Genomic DNA, 22,908 nt, shown 5'->3' on the forward strand with positions numbered 1-22,908 from the left:
ATCCCTTGTGTTAGATATAGTCAATTTGTAATTAATTTTTAATGTTTCTAATTTCTCCTTTACCAAGCCACCATGTTTGTGATAGATTCCAATCCTGTTTAGGCAATCTACCAGTCGCTTTTGTTCACATCTGTGTCAGAGCAGAAAAATGCTAGAGTATTTGACAAAGTATTCATAAGACCATAAGACGTAGGAGCAGAATTAAACCATTTGGCCCATCACGTCTGTTCCACCATTTCATTATGGCTGATCCATTTTTCCTCTCGGCCCCAATCTCCTGCCTTCTCCCTTCGTGCCCTGACCAATTCAGGAGAACTTATTGAGTTGAATAGTAGAGCTATACAACATGAAAAACTGGCTCAACTCATCCATGCCAACCAGGTTGACTAATTGAACTCATCTCACTTGCTTGATACATGAGAGAAAGGAATTAATTTCCAAAAAATTTGTATCTTTTCATTAGAAGGAAGTGGTTAATTTGAATTTCAGGGTAGCTGCAAATGATCTACAACAGATCAAGGCTAAGGCTTGTTGGGGCTTGAAGATCCAGGACTGTCATCAAAATTTATTTTCCTGTGTACTATATCCTGTGTACTGACAATGCTACTTATCTGTTGAAAAAGCATGAAACCCGATGATAGGAAATGGACCAGAAGAAGAGGCACAAGCAGCTGTTGAAGCCGTCTGTTTGATAGATTAATGAGGGCAATTAAAATGCAAGAATGCAAACAAAGGGTACATGGACAATCTATGAAATTGAGCCAGCATTACTGCTGGGTAAGGATTACATAATAGAGCGAGAGCAAGTTACCTGAAGGTGTTGAATTCTAAAGGAAGTCCCAGAAGGCATGCTGTGACCAGACTAAAGATGAGGAGCTGTTTTCAGACACAGGTTAGGCCTATTATGATAAAATGCAGTTGGTCTCAGAAAGATACACTAGTCATGGGATGAGCAGGTAAATTGACAGGCAACTCAATGCTGTGGGTTGCCTCTCTGCATGGAACACAGCACTACAGCATGTGGTCACCAAAACTGCATTAATCTCCTCAAGTATAGGGGAGACCACACTGAAAACAGTACCCCAGATTATTAAATTCACCTGGGAGGAATATTTATATCCATGAAAGGTGGAAAGGGAAGAGATAAATGGGGGATTATATTTTGATTTTAGAGCCTGGAGAGGTACAGCAGTGAAACTGGTACTTTGCTCACTGAGCATCCAACTTAAACTAGAAGGCACAGGAGCAGAGTTAGGCCATTTGGATCATCAAGACTGCTCCATCATTCAGTCATGGCTGATGTATTATCCCTCTATTAGATCATAATTTAGTGTAAGCTTCTTTTACCCCAATCCTGCATTAATCCTATATGTTATTCTCCGCACATTCTCACCAGCTCCCTGCAGATTCTACCACTTACACTCCAGAGGCAATTCACAGTGAGCAATTAATCCAGCCACTCACACGTCCTTGAGATGTAGGAGGAAACCCCGTGTAGACAAAGGGACAATATGTGAACCCCTTGTAGATGGCACCTAGAGTCAGGGTTAAAGTCAGGTGGCTGATGCTGTACACACTGCACCACTCTGCCACCCATGCTCAGTCAGGAAGACCATAAGAGACCGTAAAACATTAGGCCATCTAGCCCAACGGGTCTGCTCCGCCATTCAATCCTTTTGTTTGCTCCTCCTCAACCCCAGTTTTCAGCCTTCTCCCCGTAACCTTTGATGTCATGTCCAATCAAGAACCTATCAATCTCTGCCTTAAATATACCCAATGACCCGGCCTCCACAGCTGCACGTGGTAACAGATTCCACAAATTCACCACTATTTGGCTAGTGAAATTTCTTCACGTCTCTGTTTTGGAAGTGTGCCCTTCTACCTTGAGGCTGTACCCTCTTGTCCTAGACTCTCCCACCATGGGAAATATCCTTTCTATATCTACTCTGTCTAGGCCTTCCAACATTTAAAAGTTTTCAATGAGATCCCTCCTCATCCTTCTGAATTCCAGCGAGTACAGACCCAGAGCCATCAAACGTTCCTTGTATGATAACCCTTTCATTCCTGGAATCATCCTTGTGAACCTCCTCTGGACCCTCTCCAATGCCAGCACATCTTTTCTAAGATGAGGAGTCCAAAACTGTTCACAATACTCAAGGTGAAGCCTCACCAGTGCCTTATAAAGCCTCAGCCAGCATCACATCCCTGCTCATATATTCTAGACCTCTTGAAATGAATACTAACATGGCATTTGCCTTTCTCACCACCAACTGAACCTGCAAGTTAACCTTCAGGGTGTTCTGCACAAGGACTCCCAAGTCCCCTTGCATGTCAGATTTTTGGATTTTCTCCCCGTTTAGAAAATAGTCCACACATTTATTTGAACTAAAAGGACAATGATATTTTGAAATTGATTTTAGTGAATCAAATGATCTCAAGAAAGTGAAAATAGTAGAGAAATTAAGATTAATAGAAAGAGTTAACAGGTCAAGGAGGAAAGAAAAACTCAGATTCCTTCTTCGCCAGTCCTTTACCTTTTTCAGCTATCAGCTCCCAGTTTCTTACTTCATCCGCCTTCCCCACCCATCTGCCTTTTAGCTTGTCCTCCTTCCCCTCCCCCACTTTCTTATTCTGGCATCTTTCAGTCTTGATGAAGGGTCTTGGCCTGAAACATCAACTTTATTCCTCTCTATTGACAAGAAAGTGTCTCTATTCCTCTCTGTGGGCAAGAAATTGGCAAATGAAATACCATGCTGGAAAATGCGTGACCATGCACTTTGGTAAAAGAAAGAAATGTGCAGTCTATTTTCCAAATGGGGAGAAAATCCAAAAATCTGAGATGCAAAGGGACATGGAAGTCCTTGTGCAAAGCATCCTAAAGGTTAACTTGTAGGTAGAGTCAGTGGTGAGGAAGGCAAATGCCATGTTAGCATTCACTTCAAGAGGTCTAGAATACAAGAGCAGGGATGTGATGCTGAGGCTTTATAAGGCACTGGGGAGGCCTCTCCTTGTCTATTGTGAATAGATTTTGGCTTTTCATCTAAGAAAAGTTGTGCTGGCATTGGAGATGGTTCAGACGAGGTTCACAAGGATGATTCCAGGAATGAAAGGGTTATCTTTCAAGGAACGTTTGATAGCTCTGGGTCTGTACTCACTGGAATTTAGAAGGCTGGGGTGGGGTGGGAGGAGAAATGTCATTGAAACCTTTGGAACTTTGAAAGGCCTAGGCAGAATAGATGTGGAAAGGATGTTTCCCATGGTGGGGAGTCTAAGACAAGAGGCTGCCACCTCAGAATAGAAGGATGTCCATTTAAAGCAAGGATGTGGAGAAATTTCTTTAGCCTGAGGGTGGTGTATTTGTGGAATGTATTACCACGGACAGCTGTGGAGGCTAGGGCGTTGGGTGTATTTAAGACAAAGCTTGATAGGCTCTTGATTGGACAAGACATCAAAGGTTACAGGGAGAAGGCCAGGGAGTGGGGCTGAGGAGGGAAAAATGGATCAGCCATGATTGAATGGTGAAGCAGACTTGATCGGCCAAATAACCTAATTCTGCTCTTATGTCTTATTGTTTTATGGTCCATAGATATTGCCTGGCTTGCTGAGTTTTTCAGCATTTTGTGTGTGTTGCACTGGATTTCCAGCCTCTCCAGAATCTTTTGCGTTTAAGAAAAGCTCCGGGAGTTGGTTTGAATTTGCTTAAAAATGATAGAGGAATCCTCCACTTTTTATTGTTGCGACAAAGGAGATGGTTGTGCATGAGTTGGTGGTAAAGTGGATTTTGTTTTTATTCTGCCACAATATCATTCCTAAAACTTGGCACCATTTATTCCTAGTGGGATGGAAGGGCAGCTAATGGCACAATGTCTGGCTCTGGTACCAGGCCTGTGGTGCATGTCAACAGCAGATGTCCTTCGCTTAGCAAGTCTGCTCATGTAATTAATATGGGTTAATCATACAATGGCAACAAATCACCTGTTAATGGGCAGGTGGGAGCAGTGTAAATGAAGCAGAACAAGCCTTGTGTCTTGATATGTAACCAAGGCTTGTAGTATCTGGGCAGTGAATTGCTGCAGCAATACGTACAAAATGCTGAGGGATCTCAGCAAGTTTGGCAGTGCCATCCAGGGGAATAAACAGTCAATGTTACAGCCTGGCACCTTTCATCGGAACTCTCCAGCAGTCCTGATGAAAGGTCTCACCCCGACACATCAACTGTTTATTCCCCTCCGTAGATGCAGCCTGACTTGTTAAACTGCTCCAGCATTTTGTGTGCGTTGCTCAAGATTTCCAGTGTGTGCAGAATCCTTTGTGTTACTGAATGAAAGTAAGCCCGTTTTTCACATCTATTGTTGTTAACAAATAAATTGAAAGAATGCAGTAAAGACAGCAGTTGGTGAGATGTTAAATTGATAACTTATTTGGTTCCTTCCTATCTCTGCCAGGCCAAGTAAGAATTAACCTCACTGAACCTGAGGGGCATTCTGATTGTTCACAATAATCTATCAAACAGCTCACTTCTATCATCAGGAAATGTGTTAGGACCCTCCGTTTCTTTCTGGAACAAATATTCAACCTGAATGCCTCGGCAATACTCTCATCCACCTGCAGAACGTGTTCTTATCCTCAGATGTGGCTCCCCCTTTGATGTGGTTGATGGAGGTTTCATATGCATTTCCTCTATTTCATGTACGTCTGCTCACATGCCTGTTCTCTCCAGACAGTGCAGATATAGAATTTCACCCACTAGCCTCCACATCCAGGATAATCTCATGCTTCATCTCTTCTGCCACCTCCATTGGGATCCCACCGTTAGCCACCTCACAATCCTCTCACCTTTTTGCTTTCTATAGGAACTGCTCTCTCCATGACTTCCTGGTTCACTCATGTTTTTTTTACCGTGCAGTCCTCCCTCATTTCCCGGGACTTTCTCCTTCAACCATAGGAGGTGTAAGTCTTGTCTACAGCTTAACTATCATCACTATCAGAGCCCTAAACAGCTCCTATAAGTGAAGCAGAGAATGGCATGCACTGCCTCCGACCGCGTTTGTTACATATAGTGCTCACGCTGTGGCTTCTGGTGAATGGGTGAGACCCAGTGTAGACTAGGTACATGGGTACATGCAACCTGTCCACAATGGCCATCTTGAGGTTCTGATTGCATGTTATTTCACTTCCTTTTTCCATTGCCACATCAGCCTGCCTGACCTTGGCCTGCTGTACTACCACTATGAAGCCAGATGTAAACGGAACCTCATATTCTACTTGGGTAGCCTGTAACCCAATGGTATGAACATGACAGAACCCTCTTAAACTTCCACAGCACCTGACGATCCTGGGATTGTCAGGAGGCTGACGTGGGAGCATCCTTCAGGAGGATGAACCCACGAAAAGCATCTGGCCCAGACAGTTTACCTGGCAATGTACTGAAGACCTTTACTGGTCAATTGCTTACTAGTCAAGTGCTTACTAGTGTCTTTAACTTTTCACTTTGGCCGTCTGAAGTATCTATCTGCTTCGATCAGGCTTCAATTATACCAGTGCCCAAGAAAAACATGGTAACCTACTTGAATGACTGTTGTCCAGTAGCACTTACATCCACTGTGATGAAGTGCTTGGAGAGCTTGGTGATGAAACATATCAACTCCTACCTGAGGAGCAAATTGATTCCACTCCATGTCAACAGCAATTGCCATTTCAGTGGCATTTCACTCAGCCTTGGAACATCTGGACAGTCAAGATGCATTCATCAGGATGCTCTTCATTGACTACAGCTCTGCACACAACATCATAATTCCCTCAAAATTAATCAGTAAGCTCCAAAACTGAGGTTTCAGAGATCAAAGTTCAAATTTCAAAGTAAATTTATTATCATACTACATATATGTCACCATATTCAACCCTGAGATTCATTTTCCTGTGGACATAATCATGTTATTGCAGGCATGCTCAATAAATCCATAATAGAATAATAACCCTAACAGAATCAATGGAAGATGGCACCAACTTTGGCAATCAACCAGTGTGCAAAAGACAACAAACTGCACATGTACAAAAAGAAAGAGATAATAATAATAAATTAATAAGCAATAAATATCAAGGAATGAGATGAAGAGTCTTTGAAAGTGAGTCCATAGATTGTGGGAACATTTCAGTGATGGTGTAAGTGAAGTTGAATGAAGTTATCTCCTTTTGATTCAAGAGCCTGATGCTTGAGGGATAATAACTGTTCCTAAACCTGGTGATGTGAGCCTGAGGCTCCTGAATCTTCTTCCTGATGGTGACAGTGAGAAGGGAGCATATCCTGGGTGGGAAGGGTCCCTGATGATGGATGCTGCTTTCACACAACAAAGTTCTATGTAGATGTGCTCATTGGTGGGGAGGGCTTTGCCCATGATGCTCTGGATCGTCTCCCCTATTTTTTGTAGGATTTTCTATTCAAGGGCATTGGTGCTTCCATACCAGGCTGTGATGCAGCCAGTCAATACACTCTCCACCATAAACTTTTCAAAGTTTTAGATGTCATGCTGAGTCTTCACAAAGGAGGTAACTGGTACTGGCGCATTTTCTTCGTAATTGCACCTACATCCTGGACCCAGGGTCCTCTCCACTTCTGATCGTCTGGTGAGAATTGGCTCATGTACCTCTAGTTTCCTCCTCCTGAAGTCAATAATCAGCTCTTTCGTCTTGCTGACATTGAGTAAGAGGTTGTTGTTGTGACACCACTCAGCCGTATTTTCAATCTCCCTCCTATATGCTGATTCATCACCAACTTTGATTCAGCCTGTAACAGTGTTTTTGTTAGCAAAAGTGAACATGGAATTGGATGTTATTTATTTATTTATTGATTGAGATACAGCACGGAATAGGCCCTTCTGTCCCTTGGACCTGCAGCCCAGAAATCCCTCGATTTAACCCGAGCCCAATCATGGACAGTTTACAATGACCAATTAACCTACCAACTAGTACATCTTTGGACTGTGGGAGGAAACTGGAACATCCGGAGGAAACTTTGTGGTCTTGGGGAGAACATACAAACTCCTTAAAGACAACGGTGGAAATTGAACCCAGGTTGCTGGTACTGTAAGGCATTATGCTAACCGCTACACAATCACAGAGCATTAAATCTGTGCTTAGCACTGGGAAGTATAGAGGCCAAGATCTTAAAGATTTTTGATTTGTTTTGAGTGGATGATGGTATTGAATGCTGAACTGTAGTCAATAAAGGACATCCTGGTCTGTATATTAATACCTCCTTATACAACTGGATCCTTGATTTTCTCATTTGCAAACCCCAGTCAGTCGGATTGGCAACAACATCCCCTCCACAATCACCTTCAGCACAGTTGCACCACAAGGCTGGCTGCTTAGTCCCTTTCTGTACTTCCTTTACGCTTATGACTGTGAGGCTAAGTACAGTGCCAAAGCCGTATTTAAGTTTGCTGGTGACACCACTGTGAGGAATCAGCATATGCAAGGCAGATTGAAAACCTGGCTGAATGGTGCCACAACAGCCTTTTACTCAATATCAGTAACGGAGAAGTAAACTGGAGGTTCTGAGCCAGTCATCATCAGGGGATCAGGGTCAGTAACTTTAAATTCCTTGGTGTTATCATTTCAAAGGATCTGTTCCTGGTACAGCTCGTAAGTGCTATTACAAAGAATGCACAGCAGCACCTCTACTTTCTAAGAAGTTTGTAAAGAGGCCTTTTGTAAAGAGTTAGCATGTCATTAAAAACTTTGAGAAGCTTTGATAGATGCATGGTGGAAAATATACTGACTGGTTTCCTCATAGCCGGGTATGAAAGCACCAATGCCCTTGAATGATAAAGCTGGGAAAAGTAGTGGATACGGCCCTTCCCACCACTGAGCACAGCCGTATGGAGAGCTGTCACAGGAAAGCAGCATCCATCATCGAGGAGCCCGACCATCTCTTCTTGCAGCTGTCATTGGGAAGGAGGTACAAGAGACTTAGAGTCCCACACCATCAGGTTCAGAAACAGTTATTACCCTTCAGCCATCAGGCTCCTGAATCAGAGTGGTTAACTTCATTCACCTGAACACTGATTCCACTTTCAAGGACTCTACAAATCATGTTCTCAATATTATGTGTTTATTTATTGAATTGAATTGACTTTATTACTTACACCTTTCAATACACGAGGAGTAAAAATCTTAGCATCACGTTTCTGTGCAATTTATTGTAATTTGTAATAAATAGTATGTACAACAGGAGAGTAAATATAGCATAGAAATGCAATTGTATCAGCATGAATTAATCAGTCTGATGGCCTGGTGGAAGAACCTGTCCCAGAGCCTACTGGTCCTGGTTTCTATGCTGTAGTACCGTTTCCCTGATGATAGCAACTGGAACAATTTGTGGTTGGGGTGACTCGGGTCCCCAGTGATCCTTCAGGCCCGTTTTACACACCTGTCTTTGTAAATGTCCTGAATCGTGGGAAGTTCACATCTACAGATGCACTGGGCTGTCTGCACCACTCTCTGCAGAGTCCTGCGATTGAGGGAGGTACAATTCCCATAGCAGGCAGTGATGCAGCCAGTCAGGATGCTCTCAATTATGCCCCTGTAGAAAGTTCTTAGGATTTGGGGGCTCACACCAAACTTCTTCAACCAACTGAGGTGCAAGAGGTGCTGTTGTGCTTCTTTCACCACACAGCCAATATGATCATGTGAGATCCTCGGTGATGTGTATGCCAAGGAACTTAAAGCTGTGCACCCTCTCACCCCCAGATCCATTGATGTCGATAGGGGTTAGCCTGTCTCCATTCCTCCTGTCGTCCACAACCAGCTCCTTTGTTTTTGCAACATTGAAGGAGAGGTTTTCTTGACTACCTATCTATCTTTTTTTAATATATATTTGCAGTTTGTTGTGTTTGTGTGTAGTTCTCCATTGATTCTATTGTATTTATTTTATTTACTTTGAATTCCCACATGAAAATCAGTCAATGAATCTTAGGGTAGTATATGGTGACATCTATGTACTTCGAGAATAAATTTTCTTAAAACTTTGAAGTGTGAACATTGTATTTTCCAATTTTAGGCAACCCACTGCCCTGAGTTCCTTTCCCACTCTAACCAGTCTATCCATGTTCTCTCTCCCTCTGTTCACCTTTGTCATTCCTCCCCCTCCCCCATTACCTACCAGGGGTTCCCAGGGGTTAATTGTAGGGGTCCGTTGCATAAAAAAGGTTAGGAACTCCTGAATCATCACCCTGGTACCATCTGGCAAAATTTTCTTTTGCTTATATTTCCCCTTATCACCTGCCAGCCTTTGTCTCCCCTCATCGTCCTTCCCCCATGAAGATCCATCTGTCTATCATTCTCCTAAAAGTCCCTCCTCATCGGGTTTCGCCTGTCACCCGCCAGCCTCTGTCATCTCTTCCTCTCACTTGCGTATACTGGCTCCCTTCTCTCAACACTCTTAGTTCTAATGCAAGGTCTTGACCCAACTTGCCGACAATTCCTTAACCCACAAATGCTGCCTGACCTGCTGGGCTCTTCTGCAGTTTACTTCCTGCCTCAAACTCCAGTGAACACAGTCTCTTGCCTTTCCAACTTATTTTTACCCTATTGCTGAGGAAACCTCTATCCAGCATAACCAGTGCATTGCACTTAGTAAAAATGCAGTCTTGAAAGGATGCACTTACCTTAAAATATACTAATAAAATGTTATCATATCTTGCACAAAATTATCCATCCAAATTCTGTCATTCTGCCTGATCAAATTAACATGTGACTAAACAATATTAAGGAGGTGGAATCACCTTTCTCGGAATTTCAGCAGTTGGCTGCAAAAGACATTAGCCATAAAATGTCAGGCTGAAATGAAATCATGCTGTGATTTATGTTTGAATTTCACATTTATTACATGATAGATGAGCTCAGATGTATATGCATCTGAAAATCTTAAATTTCCCTGGCAGGTTTTTCCCTTCTCAAGACCTTGTAATTTCTGAAACAGGCAATAAAATTTCACCTTTATAAATTAAGTCAAAACTTCAGGCACAGGTAATGCATTTCATCACCTGCTTCCCAGTAAAGTGCACTAAAAACAAAACTTTATTAACCACTTGACACTTTCTGAACACATCAGTTACAGTACATTGTGTAGCCACAAACAGTGTGTTGGAGTAAATGCAACATCTTATTGCCTTCTTATGAGTAGGCTGTTGACATAACATGGAGATTTTCTGGCAAACATCTCAACTGCTAATTAAGAGAAAATGATCTGAAAAATTTGTTAGTTATCTTGACGGATGTGTGAGGGTTACTTCTGATGTATATCGTCTGAGGTATTTGCATGAAAATTATGTAAGCATTTGAATGTGTAAGCCATTTTCAGCGAGATTTTATGAAAAGGATTGCAAAAGTAATTTCAGACTTGTTCTGTGTTGAAGCCAAAGGGCAATGAGGCAGAGAAAGCCTGGGCTGACTTCAAGAGCAGAGGTGAACCAGAAATGCAAAGTTGCCACAGTATTTAATATCAAAGTCAATGTTCAAAGTAAATTTATTATCAAAGCATGTATATATTACCATATAATACCTTGAGATTCATTTCATTTTCTTGCAAGCACTTACAGGGAAAAATAGAATAGAATTTATGAACAACAACACACACAAAATGCTGGTGGAACACAGCAGGCCAGGCAGCATCTATAGGGAGAAACGCTGTCGACGTTTCGGGCCGAGACCCTTCGTCAGGACTAACCGATAGGAAAGATAGTAAGAGATTTGAAAGTAGTGGGGGGAGGGGGAAATGTGAAATGATAGGAGAAGACCAGAGGGGGTGGGATGAAGCTAAGAGCTGGAAAGGTGATTGGCAAAAGTGATACAGAGCTGGAGAAGGGAAAGGATCATGGGACGGGAGGCCTCAGGAGAAAGAAAGGAGGGGGAGGAGCACCAGAGGGAGATGGAGAACAGGCAAACAACTAAATATGTCAGGGATGGGGTAAGAAGGGGAGGACGGGCATTAACGGAAGTTAGAGAAGTCAATGTTCATGCCATCAGGTTGGAGGCTACCCGGCCGGTATATAAGGTGTTGTTCCTCCAACCTGAGTTTGGATTCATTTTGACAATAGAGGAGGCCATGGATAGACATATCAGAATGGGAATGGGATGTGGAATTAAAAATGTGTGGCCACTGGGAGATCCTGCTTTTTCTGGCGGACCGAGCGTAGGTGATCAGCGAAACGCTGTCCCAGTCTGCGTCGGGTCTCACCAATATATAAAAGGCCACACTGGGAAACACCTTATATACCGGCTGGGTAGCCTCCAACCTGATGGCATGAACATTGACTTCTCTAACTTCCGTTAATGCCCCTCCTCCCCTTCTTACCCCATCCCTGACATATTTAGTTGTTTGCCTGTTCTCCATCTCCCTCTGGTGCTCCCCCCTTCCTTTCTTTCTCCTGAGGCCTCCCGTCCCATGATCCTTTCCTTTCTCCAGCTCTATATCACTTCTGCCAATCACCTTTCCAGCTCTTAGCTTCATCCCACCCCCTCTGGTCTTCTCCTATCATTTCTCATTTCCCCCTCCCCCCACTACTTTCAAATCTCTTACTATCTTTCCTTTCGGTTAGTCCTGACGAAGGGTCTCGGCCCGAAATGTCGACAGTGCTTCTCCTTATAGATGCTGCCTGGCCTGCTGTGTTCCACCAGCATTTTGTGTGTGTTGTTGTTTGAATTTCCAGCATCTGCAGATTTCCTCATGTTTGCGCTTTATAGAATTTATGAAATAAGCTATACATACACAAAGTTGACAAATGTGCAGACAAGACAAACTGCAAATAAAAAAAATAATACTATGAGCATGAGTTGCGAAGAGTCCTATAAAGTGAATTTATCGGTCATGGAAACCTTTCCGTGTAGTGGGAAGAAACGATTCCTAAAACATCAAGTGCATGTCTTCAGGAACAGTTTCTTCCGCTCCACCATCAAGTTTCTGAATAATGAACCCATAAGCATTACCTCACTAGTTTTGCTCTCTTTTTTCCCTCCATATTTAATTCTTTTATATATACTTAGTGTAATTTATAGTATATTTTATGTATTTCTGAGTACTGCTGCCGTGACACAACAAATTTCATGACGTATATCAGTGATAATAAACCTGATTCTGATTCTGGTGAGTGGGGTTATTCACGCTGGTTCAAGAACCTGATGGTTGCAGGCTAATTACTATTCCAGAACCTGGAGCTGTGGTATCTAAGGCTTCTGTATGTCCTGCCTCTTGCTGGTAACACTAAAAGAGCATGGCTTGGATAGTGGACGTCTGTGATGATGACTGCTGCTTTCGTGAAGGAGCTCTTGTGTAAAGGTATTTACTGGTGAGAGTCTCATTTTGTACTTCCTGACCAGCAGCTGGCTAGGCTGAGTTACTGTGTTCCCTGGGAAGGGATTCAGTAGAGAGCCAGCATCAAGGATTAAGAGGATAGGAAATCAAGGGTGGGGTGTGGTCATATGCTCTTGCCCCTGGCTGACAAGCAATATCATTACTTCCTGGTGTTTGTGTTACTATACAAATTCCATGAAAAATTGTAAAATATCTAATTGTGACAATAAAAATCTCTCCCAGTCAAGTAGCAAACAAAACACCAAGACAACTGTGTTCATTCATGGAAGGTGTGATTGGTGATAAGGGAATTAGTTCACCTGCAATAGCTTGTATTGTTAAAAAAGATGCAAGATATTGTGGATGCTCGAGATTTGAAATTAGAGCTAAAAGGTAGAAGCTGTGGCTGATGGATGGTGATATGAATAAGGAATTGGGGGAGGGGGAGGAGAGAGGAAGTGGGAGATGGATGGGGGAAGAGAGAGAGAGGATGTTTCAGTTTGATTACATGTATCACTGAGGTGATGAAATGGTATTGAAAGTTAAGCAATCAGCAAAGTCTTGTTAAATTAAATGAGAAAAATTGATCAAGGTGCTGGAGGTAAATAGCAGAAGATATTCTATTGTGGATACCTGAGTGTAGAAAATTGAATCCAGAGGAAAATAATGTATGTTGTTAGAGAACAGCACACACAAAATGCTGGAGGAACTCAGCAGGTCAGGCAGCATCTATTAGAATAAACAGTTAACGCTTGAGGCTGAGACATTGACTGTTTATATCATAGATGCTGCCTGATCTGCTGAGTTCCTCCAGTATTTTGTGTGTGTTACTCCTCTGGATTTCTAGCTTCTGCAGGATCTCCTGTATTTGTTATAGATTATGATTGTGAATAATGGTTTGAAAGAAAATGGGTTAATAATAGCTACGGGTGGAAAGATTAAGTTATGACTTCTTGTGATGATATTCAGAATGACACTGGTGTTAATCTATTTATTGTCTCACAGAAATATTGATTGAAGAAAGATGCTATTGATATAGAAGAATCATTCAAATTTGATTTGTTAAAAATATTACCAATGCACTTACATTATAGTGTGTCAGATACTGTTTGCACTTTCTGAAAACAGCCAGTTTGAAGTGTTGAATGATTTAGTTTTCCTACAGTCATTTTTTAAAAAATGACACAGTTGCATTCCTGCGTAACAGAAGGACAGAGTCAAGCAGCATATTCATTATTTGTTAACAGATGATGAAATTTGGTTTTAGACCAACCCATGGGCATCCTTAATTGTTTTGATAAAAAGTTAAGGTTTCAGTGTGAGCTTTTGTATTGAAAGCAGAAAACCAAGCGAAATGACAGATGATAGCTCTTTACTAAATATTCATGACACATTTAATTCCTTCAGAGATCACTGCTTCTTTTTCAACATTTGACTTTGTTGACGGTTATTGGCAAAATAAGATGAACAAAACTGATAGTGTACCTTAATTGTTGTGATTGTGTGACAAGTTAAAACCATTTTCCTTACACTGTTAATCCTTCACGTGAGGATTGTAATTGTCCATTTTGATTAAATGTTCTGACTTTTATTCAGCATGAAGCCAATTCTTTACTGTCTACTAAGACTGAAGGGATGGAATTGCTTAGCCTTAAACTGTTTGGAGAGCTAGGTTGCATGACTTTTGTATGCAATGGTCTTGGTGGAGAATGACACAGAATTCTCTTCTTAGTTCCACAGGATTAAGGATGCTTTGTTCCCACTTAATTTCTGTAGAATTAGAGTTATCAGATATATTCAATGTGGGACTTACAAACTCTTTCATGTTCAGGGCAGAAGCTGCTTGACAGAATGTGGGTGCGTAGTCTATGGGCTGTAAGGCTCCTTTCACATCTTCACTGGACGTCTACGTACTCCTGGTGAAGGCTCTCAGGGTTCTTATTGTGCTCCTGTTGAGCTGGGTATTTCCACCGGTCAGCGAAGATATCACATTTGAATTCAGCAAGGCTCTGAAAACATCCTTCATTCTTTAATTTCCTTCTTGAGTCCCACTCTGTCTTGCGGTGATGGAGCTCAGAGTAGATTGCCTGCTTCGAGCGTTACGTGCTGGGCATGTGATCAACGTGCTATACCCTTCAGAGCTGGACAGGTGTAATTGAAATCTTGATGCTGGGATTGCTTTGCATTATCAAACAGTATATTTGATGGATTTGCAGGGGCGGGTTGGTAGAACCTATCCTGTTGTAGGTAGTTGGTGTCTCTGGAATATAAAGGAGTGCAGGGATCACCGCTGTAGAGATGTCGTGTACTGTGTTGTGCTTGAGGTCTTGATCTCTGAACATCCATTTCTCAGCAGTATTAAAGCTTTGGTAGGGGATTAAAGGTGGCAATGATTTTCACTGTCAATAATTGCCTATGCTGAGAAATGTGGGATGTGGTCCTTGTTTCCCAGGTCTCACCTTAGACTGTCACAATTGTCCTTAATTATCAGGCTTCAGAGTCTTTTGTAAGGTCTAAAAAGGCCACAAGTAGGTTTTGATGCTGCTTCCTGCATTCTCTGAGTTACTAAATAGTGAAAATCATGTCCGTGATGATTTAACACTGAAACTTGGAACCAGCTCTTCAGTCAGTTTAAGTTAGCATTGACTTGTCCTGCGGCAGGCAGCAGGAAGGTCCCTTTGCATTATTCATTCAGCATTGTCTTCTTTATGGACACACAATCACTCCTTGTCTATAAGCTATCATATGTGTCTATATTTATTATATTTTTATTATTATTTTGTTCTTTATCTTATACTGTTTTTTTTTGTGCTACACGGGAGCATGTATTTAATTCTCTTTTACACTTGTATACAGGAAAAGACATCTTGGATCTTGAATCTTGCCATGACAAGTATCATTGTATCACTGAAGTTCACAACACTTCCTTCACTTCCCAGGTGTGGATAATGAAGAACTTCAAAGAAGGTGCTGTCCTCTCTGGAGCTTTGCAGTATTTCTAGTTACCCTGGGTGCATGGAGTGCATGAGAGGGGTGGCACCTCGAGATGAGGGGCTTGTCGCACTCCTTGAAGTGGCTCATCATCTGTTGGTCCCCACCAACGCCCAGCTCTCACCTGTGGCTCCTCGCACCTGTTTGCATGCGACTGTGGCCACACCCTGGGCAACAGCTTTGACAGGCCGGCTAAATCAGGTGAGGGTAGCCAACGGGTCTGATAGGAATTTGCTCATCCCAGCATGCGAAGACTGCTTCGGTGGATCAGGCGGAGGAAACCCCGGGGGCTCAGCGGCTGGAAAGGTGTTGCAGTAGCGCATTGCGGAGTGCGTAGGGCGCGGCAGAACACTTAAGAAGACACGGCCATCCGATGTAGCCAAGGAAGTTGCCAGACGTGACGATTCTTTGTGCCACTGGATCCTGACTTCTGAGGCCGAGAGAGTGGGATTGTCTCTGTGCAAGGCATTTCCACTTTAATATTTTTCATGCACTGTGCAAAGAAGGTTGGCTGGTGGTGCAGTGAGATCAGTGTTGGGCTCGAGAACGGAAGTTCCCGAGTTCAATCCAGTGACAGACCGCCCCCGAGCGTGCTCTCCATCTGTGCCGGGTTGATGTCGAGCTCGCAACTCGGCCCCTTTAAAAACACTGCCACCCTGCACAATGTAGTCTTCCTCGGACCTCAAGGGACAACCATTAATTTAAATAGTTACCCTGGGATGGTAGTGGTGATGGATCATGTAGTGTTCTAATGGATGGAATGGATGGGATTGGAAAATTAAATCCAAAAAATGTTCTCCTTCTGAAAAAATAATTGGGACGCAACCTTATCGCAACCAGTGAGACAAGATTACATAGCAAAATCCTTGATCCAGTCACAGACCTTAGTTAAACTATATTACTGGCTGTGTTGAAGACTGCAAGGATTTCCACATTACCCAGGCCATGGCAGATGCCAATGAGAGTGGGACAGAATGCTGCCTAATCCACTTTGTTATCTCCATCAGCTCATCTCTAAAACAGCTGTCACTAATAGCTGAGCCACTGACCGCCCCCAGTGCTGGTGTGCAGACTGCTGTTGGTGCATGGGCCTGCTATGTAGATGTGTTAGTCCAGCCTCATCTCCAGTTAACATGAAATTGGTTTCACTCTGTGGTACAGAATTGTGCCATTCTACCCAAGTGGCTGATGAACTTCACATTCTAGCCTCCTAACATTCCACCCATGTGATCTCAGTCTTCCTACTTACATTCTGCTCTGTTCTTACATATGTTCCTCCTGCTTCATTTTGAGGAAGGATTCATCATTTTAAAGACTCCTGTTTGATGGCCTTTTTTAAAAAAGACACTAACTTTTTGAACCTTTCCTGGCCGTGCATTACCTCGGATATGTTGCCATCCTTCTTTAACCTTAGGCAGAGTTTCTTGTTTTATTTTTACACAATAGCTTCACACCTCTATCTTTTGTATTTGCTTCCACACCCATCCTGACAGTGCATTCCAGTCTCCCTCCACCCTCTGTGTAAAAAATCTTGCTTCTTTTGAAGTTACCCCCCCCCAGCTTAAATGTATGCACTCTGACCTTTGATAATTCAACCTGGAAAAAAGATATTGGCTGCGTCTCCTGGCTAGATGTAACACAGGGTTTAGCTTAACTTCAGTAATAATGAATTCTTATGCCCCTAAGAATAACTTCAAAAGCATAGTTAGTGCTGTGCTGGCCTTTCATGCTATTTTTAATTATTTCTTTACTTGTATCCCTTTTTTGAGTCTTTACCTTTCCGGTATTAGGTGGTGGAGGCGATATTTCTATTTAACTTTCAATGTACAACACCTCACAGGTGTCTATTTAAACAAATTACTTTCTTCCTCTATCTGGTATCATCAACAAATTTTGGAACTTATTACTAAATCCAGACCATTAACTTATAATTAATAAAATATGGAACAGAATAGCACAAGAACAGGATTCCTAATGCACAATGTTGTTCTGAACAAATTAAATTAGTAATCAAATCCCTAACTAAACTAATCCCTTCTGTCTACGCAATGTCCGTATTCTTCCATTTTAATGCATATTCACATGGCTATCTAAAAGCAGAATACCTCTATTGTATTTGAGTCCACCATCACATGGCACTGCATTCGCAGCACCTTTACTCTCTGTGTAAAACAACTTGCCCCACACATCTCCTTTGAACTCAAAATATCCTGGTATATCAGTATGTTCTGCAATGATCTCCCTAGCCTCTCCATTCTTCTCCTTGGTAAATCGATGCAAAACACTCATTTAGGACCTCACACACATCCTCCATTTCCAAATATCTGATGTCTCCTTTATCCTTGACTTGCCCTATCCATTCTCTAGTCACCTTCTTGCTCTTGATATATGCGGAGAAGACCTTGGGATTCACTTTAATCCTTCCTGTCAAGGACTTTTCATGGCCCCTCTTTGCTCTCCTAATTCCCTCCTTGAGCTCTTTTATGGTTTATTTCTAATCCTTGAGTTCTGTTTGATTTATGCTTCCTAAATCTTATATTGCTCAACATCCCAGTGTTCTCTTAGTTTGCCATCCTTGTCCTGCCTTCTAATTAATCAACCCTATGCTGATCTTTGTGGCTACCCGTTCATTCCTTTTTCTTGTCTCATTAGCTGCTGAGCCTATCCTATCTTCTTTCTATTTTATAGCCAAGGTCAAGAAACAGGAGTACAGGTCACGGAGAAAAACACGTAAAATGTCGGAAATGATCTGTAGAAAGAAAAACAGTTAATGTTTTAGGTCAGAGGCCCTTCTTTGGTATTGGGAAAGACAAAAATCAAGTTAGTTTTAGGTAACAGAGTAGTTGGGGGAGGGATAATGGAAGAAATGGAATATCTCAGATAGGCTAGGACTGGATTATAGGATTTAAAATCAGAATAAGCTTCACAGAAGTCACAGGTCATATAATCACCTATGATACCCATCTGTGCTCTCTGCTCTCCAGGATAAGGAGCCTGAATTTATAATATTGGTGCTTTTACCTTTTTCTACACTGGGATATGGTGTAAAGGAGCCATACATTTTTACATCTGACCTCCTTTATACTTATTTGCTAAATTCCCAACCATTCCTTGAAATTAGTCTGTTATATTCAATCTCCACTTGTTAAAGTGGATTTAAGGGACTGAAATTTTATTTTATCAGAAATCATGTTCTTCACATTTACTAAGGTCAAAAGGAAAGAATCCTTATGATGACGTCAGATAACCATTTTTAAAATACATTACAATGTAACAATACCCAGGAGAAACAGAATACTATTTTCGTCAAAAAAAGCCAAAACTAATTTGAAGAGAAAATTGATTAGAATCATACAGCACAGGTGACTGTCCTGACTGTGATGACTATCTGTGCTAATCCCATTTGTCTGCATTAAGTCCTTCCTGTCCAAGTACCTGTCAGAAACCTTTATTGACATAGCAAGGATCCAATGACATGTATTGTTGAACCTATTCCAGAAACACTTCTCAGTCATGTTAAAATTGATTAGAGAATAGAGCTCTACAATGTTATTATATTGAAATAAGCCTCCTATATTATGTGTGAAGTTGGTTTTCCCTAGCACCTAATGCCATATGAATAACTCACTGAGAAACTTGCTTTATTAGCAAACAGCAAACCTATCTTTCTTATGGATTAGTTTTTGGCTGCCTCTTAATTCAGCTTGTCTTTTGCTTTCCACATCTATATTCTTGTTTCTGGATAAGACATTGTGTAGGTGCTGGGCCACCTTGACCTGCTTTCCCGCAGCTGCATTGCAGAAATGTGTAGTCTGGCAGTTCTATACAGTATCTTCTCCATTGTTCATATACTCTTCTCAGAGTAGGCTTCAGAAAAAGCTGTTTACGAAAATTCCAGCTGTGGTTATCTTTTATACTTATTGTATTTTCTGCCATTAGATTCAAAATCACATTTATACGCTTTAAGTCTTGGTGGCCTACACTGGGATAAATTATTGGCTTCATTTTACAGTCCTTCTGACAATTGTTCATATTCAATTTGAGGACTTTCCTATTTTTACTTCCAAAATAAGTTCCTTCAGAATAAACAGTATCTGTTATTTATGTGTTTTTCAACCATCTTTGTCACTCCAGATCACTTCACTGCTATTCTCCACTGCCCTATGATTGGTTTTATTGGAAAGTTTCAATAACATTTGTGATGTCTAAAGCATGATTATTTCTCTTTTTTTGTTTCAGGGGGTATTTTTGAGTCAGTGGAAAAAAGCCCATCTGGGGCAGAGGAACTGGCATTTAAATTTGCTTTAAATACTATCAACCGAAACAGAACACTGCTGCCAAACACAACGTTAACGTATGACATCCAAAGGATAAATATTTATGACAGTTTTGAAGCATCCAGAAAAGGTAAATGTGGACAATACAGTCTCAAAACCATAAAATCAAAATTTATTGACTAGATTTCCCCAGAGTACCTGGAAATTTAATCAGCAAATGTTATGAAAGAAAACTCTTGAGTTAGCTAAGCACAAACTGTGATTCTGAAGCGACTAAGTAAAGCTAACTAGTTTATTTATAGTACGTAATGAAATATGTTTTGTCAACCTGCTCATTCCTAAATAATTCATGCCAAATGGACAGAATGGGCTGACAGGCTTCTTCCTGTGTTGTACTTTTACTGACAGTATCATATGTCTCTTCTTTAGCATGTGATCAGCTCTCTCTGGGGGTGGCAGCCATCTTTGGTCCTTCTCACAGTTCTTCAGCCAACGCAGTGCAGTCCATTTGTAATGCACTTGGGGTCCCCCACATACAGACCCGGTGGAAGCATCAAGTCTCAGACAACAGGGATTCCTTCTATGTCAACCTCTACCCAGATTTCTCTTCTCTTAGTCAAGCCATCCTAGATCTGGTACATTTCTTCAAATGGAAAACTGTCACTGTGGTCTATGATGACAGTACAGGTATGTATATTTGCATAGTAAAAGCATATAAACACTTAATATTATTTATCTATGATACTGATTTTTATGTTGTGGTAAACTATGTATACCTGTCTGGACACACCCCTCTGCTGACTGCTCCTGTGGCTCCTCCCACAGACCCCTGTATAAAGGCGATTGGGGCACTGCTCCTTCCTCAGTCTTCGACATGTCGTGCTCCCTTTTCGCTATTAATAGAAGCCTATCGTTCACTTCCAGTCTCCGAGAGTTATTGATGGTGCATCATATGTGTAGACATACTTATTCATCATAAGGAAATTTGACTTTTGTTAAATGCTTGGAAGTTTCAGTGTTAAACAATTCTATTTTCAGGAAATGAACAAATTATGGTGAGTCATTGTATGAAATCTTTGTTTATGTTTGATGGTACCAATTGATGTTGGCTGACAGTAAAAAGAAGATAGTTTTCCTATTGATCTGCTCTTGTTTATATTTCTGGGGTAAACTTGTGAAAATGTTTATCAGATAACTAAACCATTCATAGAAAAGTAAGCACACAATGCAGTTTATGCTTTTTAATTAGCCACATTTTTGAAAATCACTCTATAATAATTTTATGAAAATCAACTCCCTCACCCTCCCACACATTATGAAAAAGACACTGCATATTGAATTAATGGTAATATTAGATTTATGCTCATTTTAAAAACTCTTGCAAAACTTATATAATTGCGCCATGAAATTAAAATTTGAAAAAAGTAAAATGCTGTACAATCTATTTATAGAATTCTGTTAACTTTGAGTTTCACTTATTGCCATGGATAACCACAAACAATAATCTTACAGAAGTAAACCAGAAACTGCTGGAAATACTCAGCAAAATGAACAGCATCCATGGGAGAGAAGCAGAATTAACATTGCAGATAGTTGGTGATTCATCTGAACTAGGAAAAATTAGAGAGTTGAAAAGGACAAGAAATGTCTTGAAGTACTGCACAGATGCAGCAGAAGCATTCCCAAGCAGTTCTAGCGAAGGGCTTTAAAAAGTAGGGAGTTCTTCGATTGGAGAAGTGTGCAGATGCAACAGAGGATTTCCCTTGCAGATCCATTGCAGAGCTTTAAAAAGCAGGAAGTTTTTCGACTGGAGTCATTGATTAGAGTACTGCGCAGATGCAGCTCCAGCGAAAAGCTTTGAAAACATAGTCTCCATAAAAGAGAAGTACTGCCTAGTGGAGTGCTCATTGTGGGACGAGTCGTCATTGGAGTACTCTGAGGCAGGGTAGTCAGGCTGTGGCTCAACAGAGCTTTGGTGAAATGAGGCAAAGGAAAGGTAAGTAGGTAAGTTCATTCCTTATTTCTTATTTAAATCTTGAGAGAATAGCGGGAATGTCTTCGGAGCCAGTGTTCTGTTCTGGGTGTCAGATGTGGGATTTCCAAGAGGCTTCTAGCCTCTCCAGTGGCCGCATCTGCACCAGATGCATCGAGATGCAGCTCCTTAGAGAGTTAGGGAACTGGAGCTGCAGCTCCATGACCTTCAGCTTGTTAAGGGAGAGTGAAGTAGTAACAGAAAGGAGCTACAGAGAGGTAGTCACCCCAAGACTACAGGAGACAGATAAATGGGTGACTGTCAGGCTAGGGAAGGGAGAACATCAGATAGTGGAGAGCACCCTTGTGGCCATTCTCTCAATAATAAGTACTCCATTTTGAGTACTGTTGAGAGTATGACCTACTTGGGGGAAACAACAGCAGCCATGCCTCTGGCACTGAGGCTGGCCCTGCGTTCAGAAGGGTAGGGAACTGAAGAGGATGGCAACAGTAATAGGGGACTCTATAGTAAAGAAAACAGATAGGCAATTCTGTGGGCATGAAAAGGATACACAGATGGTAGTTTGTCTCCCAGGTGCCAGGTACTGCGATGTTTCTGAACATGTCCACAATATCCTTAAAAGGGAGGGTGAGCAGCCAGAAGTCATTGTACATATTGGTACCAACAACAAAGCAAGAAAAAGGGAGGATGTTCTGAAAGCAGAACATAGGGAGTTAGGAAGGAAGCTGAGTTGCAGGACTTCATGGGTAGTAATCCTGAGTTTGATGCCTGTGCCATCTGACAGTGAGGATAGGAATAGAATGAGGTGGAGGATAAATGCATGGCTGAAGAATTGGAGCAGACAGACAGACAGACAGACATACTTTATTGATCCTGAGGGAAATTGGGTTTTGTTACAGTCGCACCAACCAAGAATAGCGTAGAAATATAACAATATAAAACCATAAATAATTAAATAATAATAAGTAAATTATTCCAACTGGAAATAAGTCCAGGACCAGCCTATTGGCTCAGGGTGTCTGACACTCCAAGGAAGGAGTTGTAAAGTTTGATGGCCACAGGCAGGAATGACTTCCTATGACGCTCAGTGTTGCATCTCGGTGGAATGAGTCTCTGGCTGAATGTACTCCTGTGCCTAACCAGTACATTATGGAGTGGATGGGAGATATTGTCCAAGATGGCATGCAACTTGGACAGCATCCTCTTTTCAGACATCACCGTCAGAGAGTCCAGTTCCACCCCCACAACATCACTGGCCTTACGAATGAGTTTGTTGATTCTGTTGGTGTCTGCTA

General features: G+C 41.6%; 1 protein-coding gene across 4 annotated transcripts in view; it reads left to right on the plus strand.

Annotated features, from left to right (window-relative positions):
• The window catches only part of LOC140733312 (glutamate receptor ionotropic, kainate 2), a 518,933-nt gene that overhangs the window by 189,965 nt on the left and 306,060 nt on the right, over positions 1-22,908 (plus strand). For all 4 annotated transcript variants that reach the window (XM_073056472.1, XM_073056470.1, XM_073056471.1 and 1 more), the window contains exons 3-4: positions 19,583-19,750; positions 20,050-20,307. In XM_073056472.1, the coding sequence (XP_072912573.1) occupies positions 19,583-19,750; positions 20,050-20,307 (426 nt within the window). The remainder of the gene's footprint in view (positions 1-19,582; positions 19,751-20,049; positions 20,308-22,908) is intronic.

The sequence above is a fragment of the Hemitrygon akajei genome, chromosome 9, assembly GCF_048418815.1.
Source record: "Hemitrygon akajei chromosome 9, sHemAka1.3, whole genome shotgun sequence".
NCBI classification, from domain to species: domain Eukaryota; kingdom Metazoa; phylum Chordata; class Chondrichthyes; order Myliobatiformes; family Dasyatidae; genus Hemitrygon; species Hemitrygon akajei.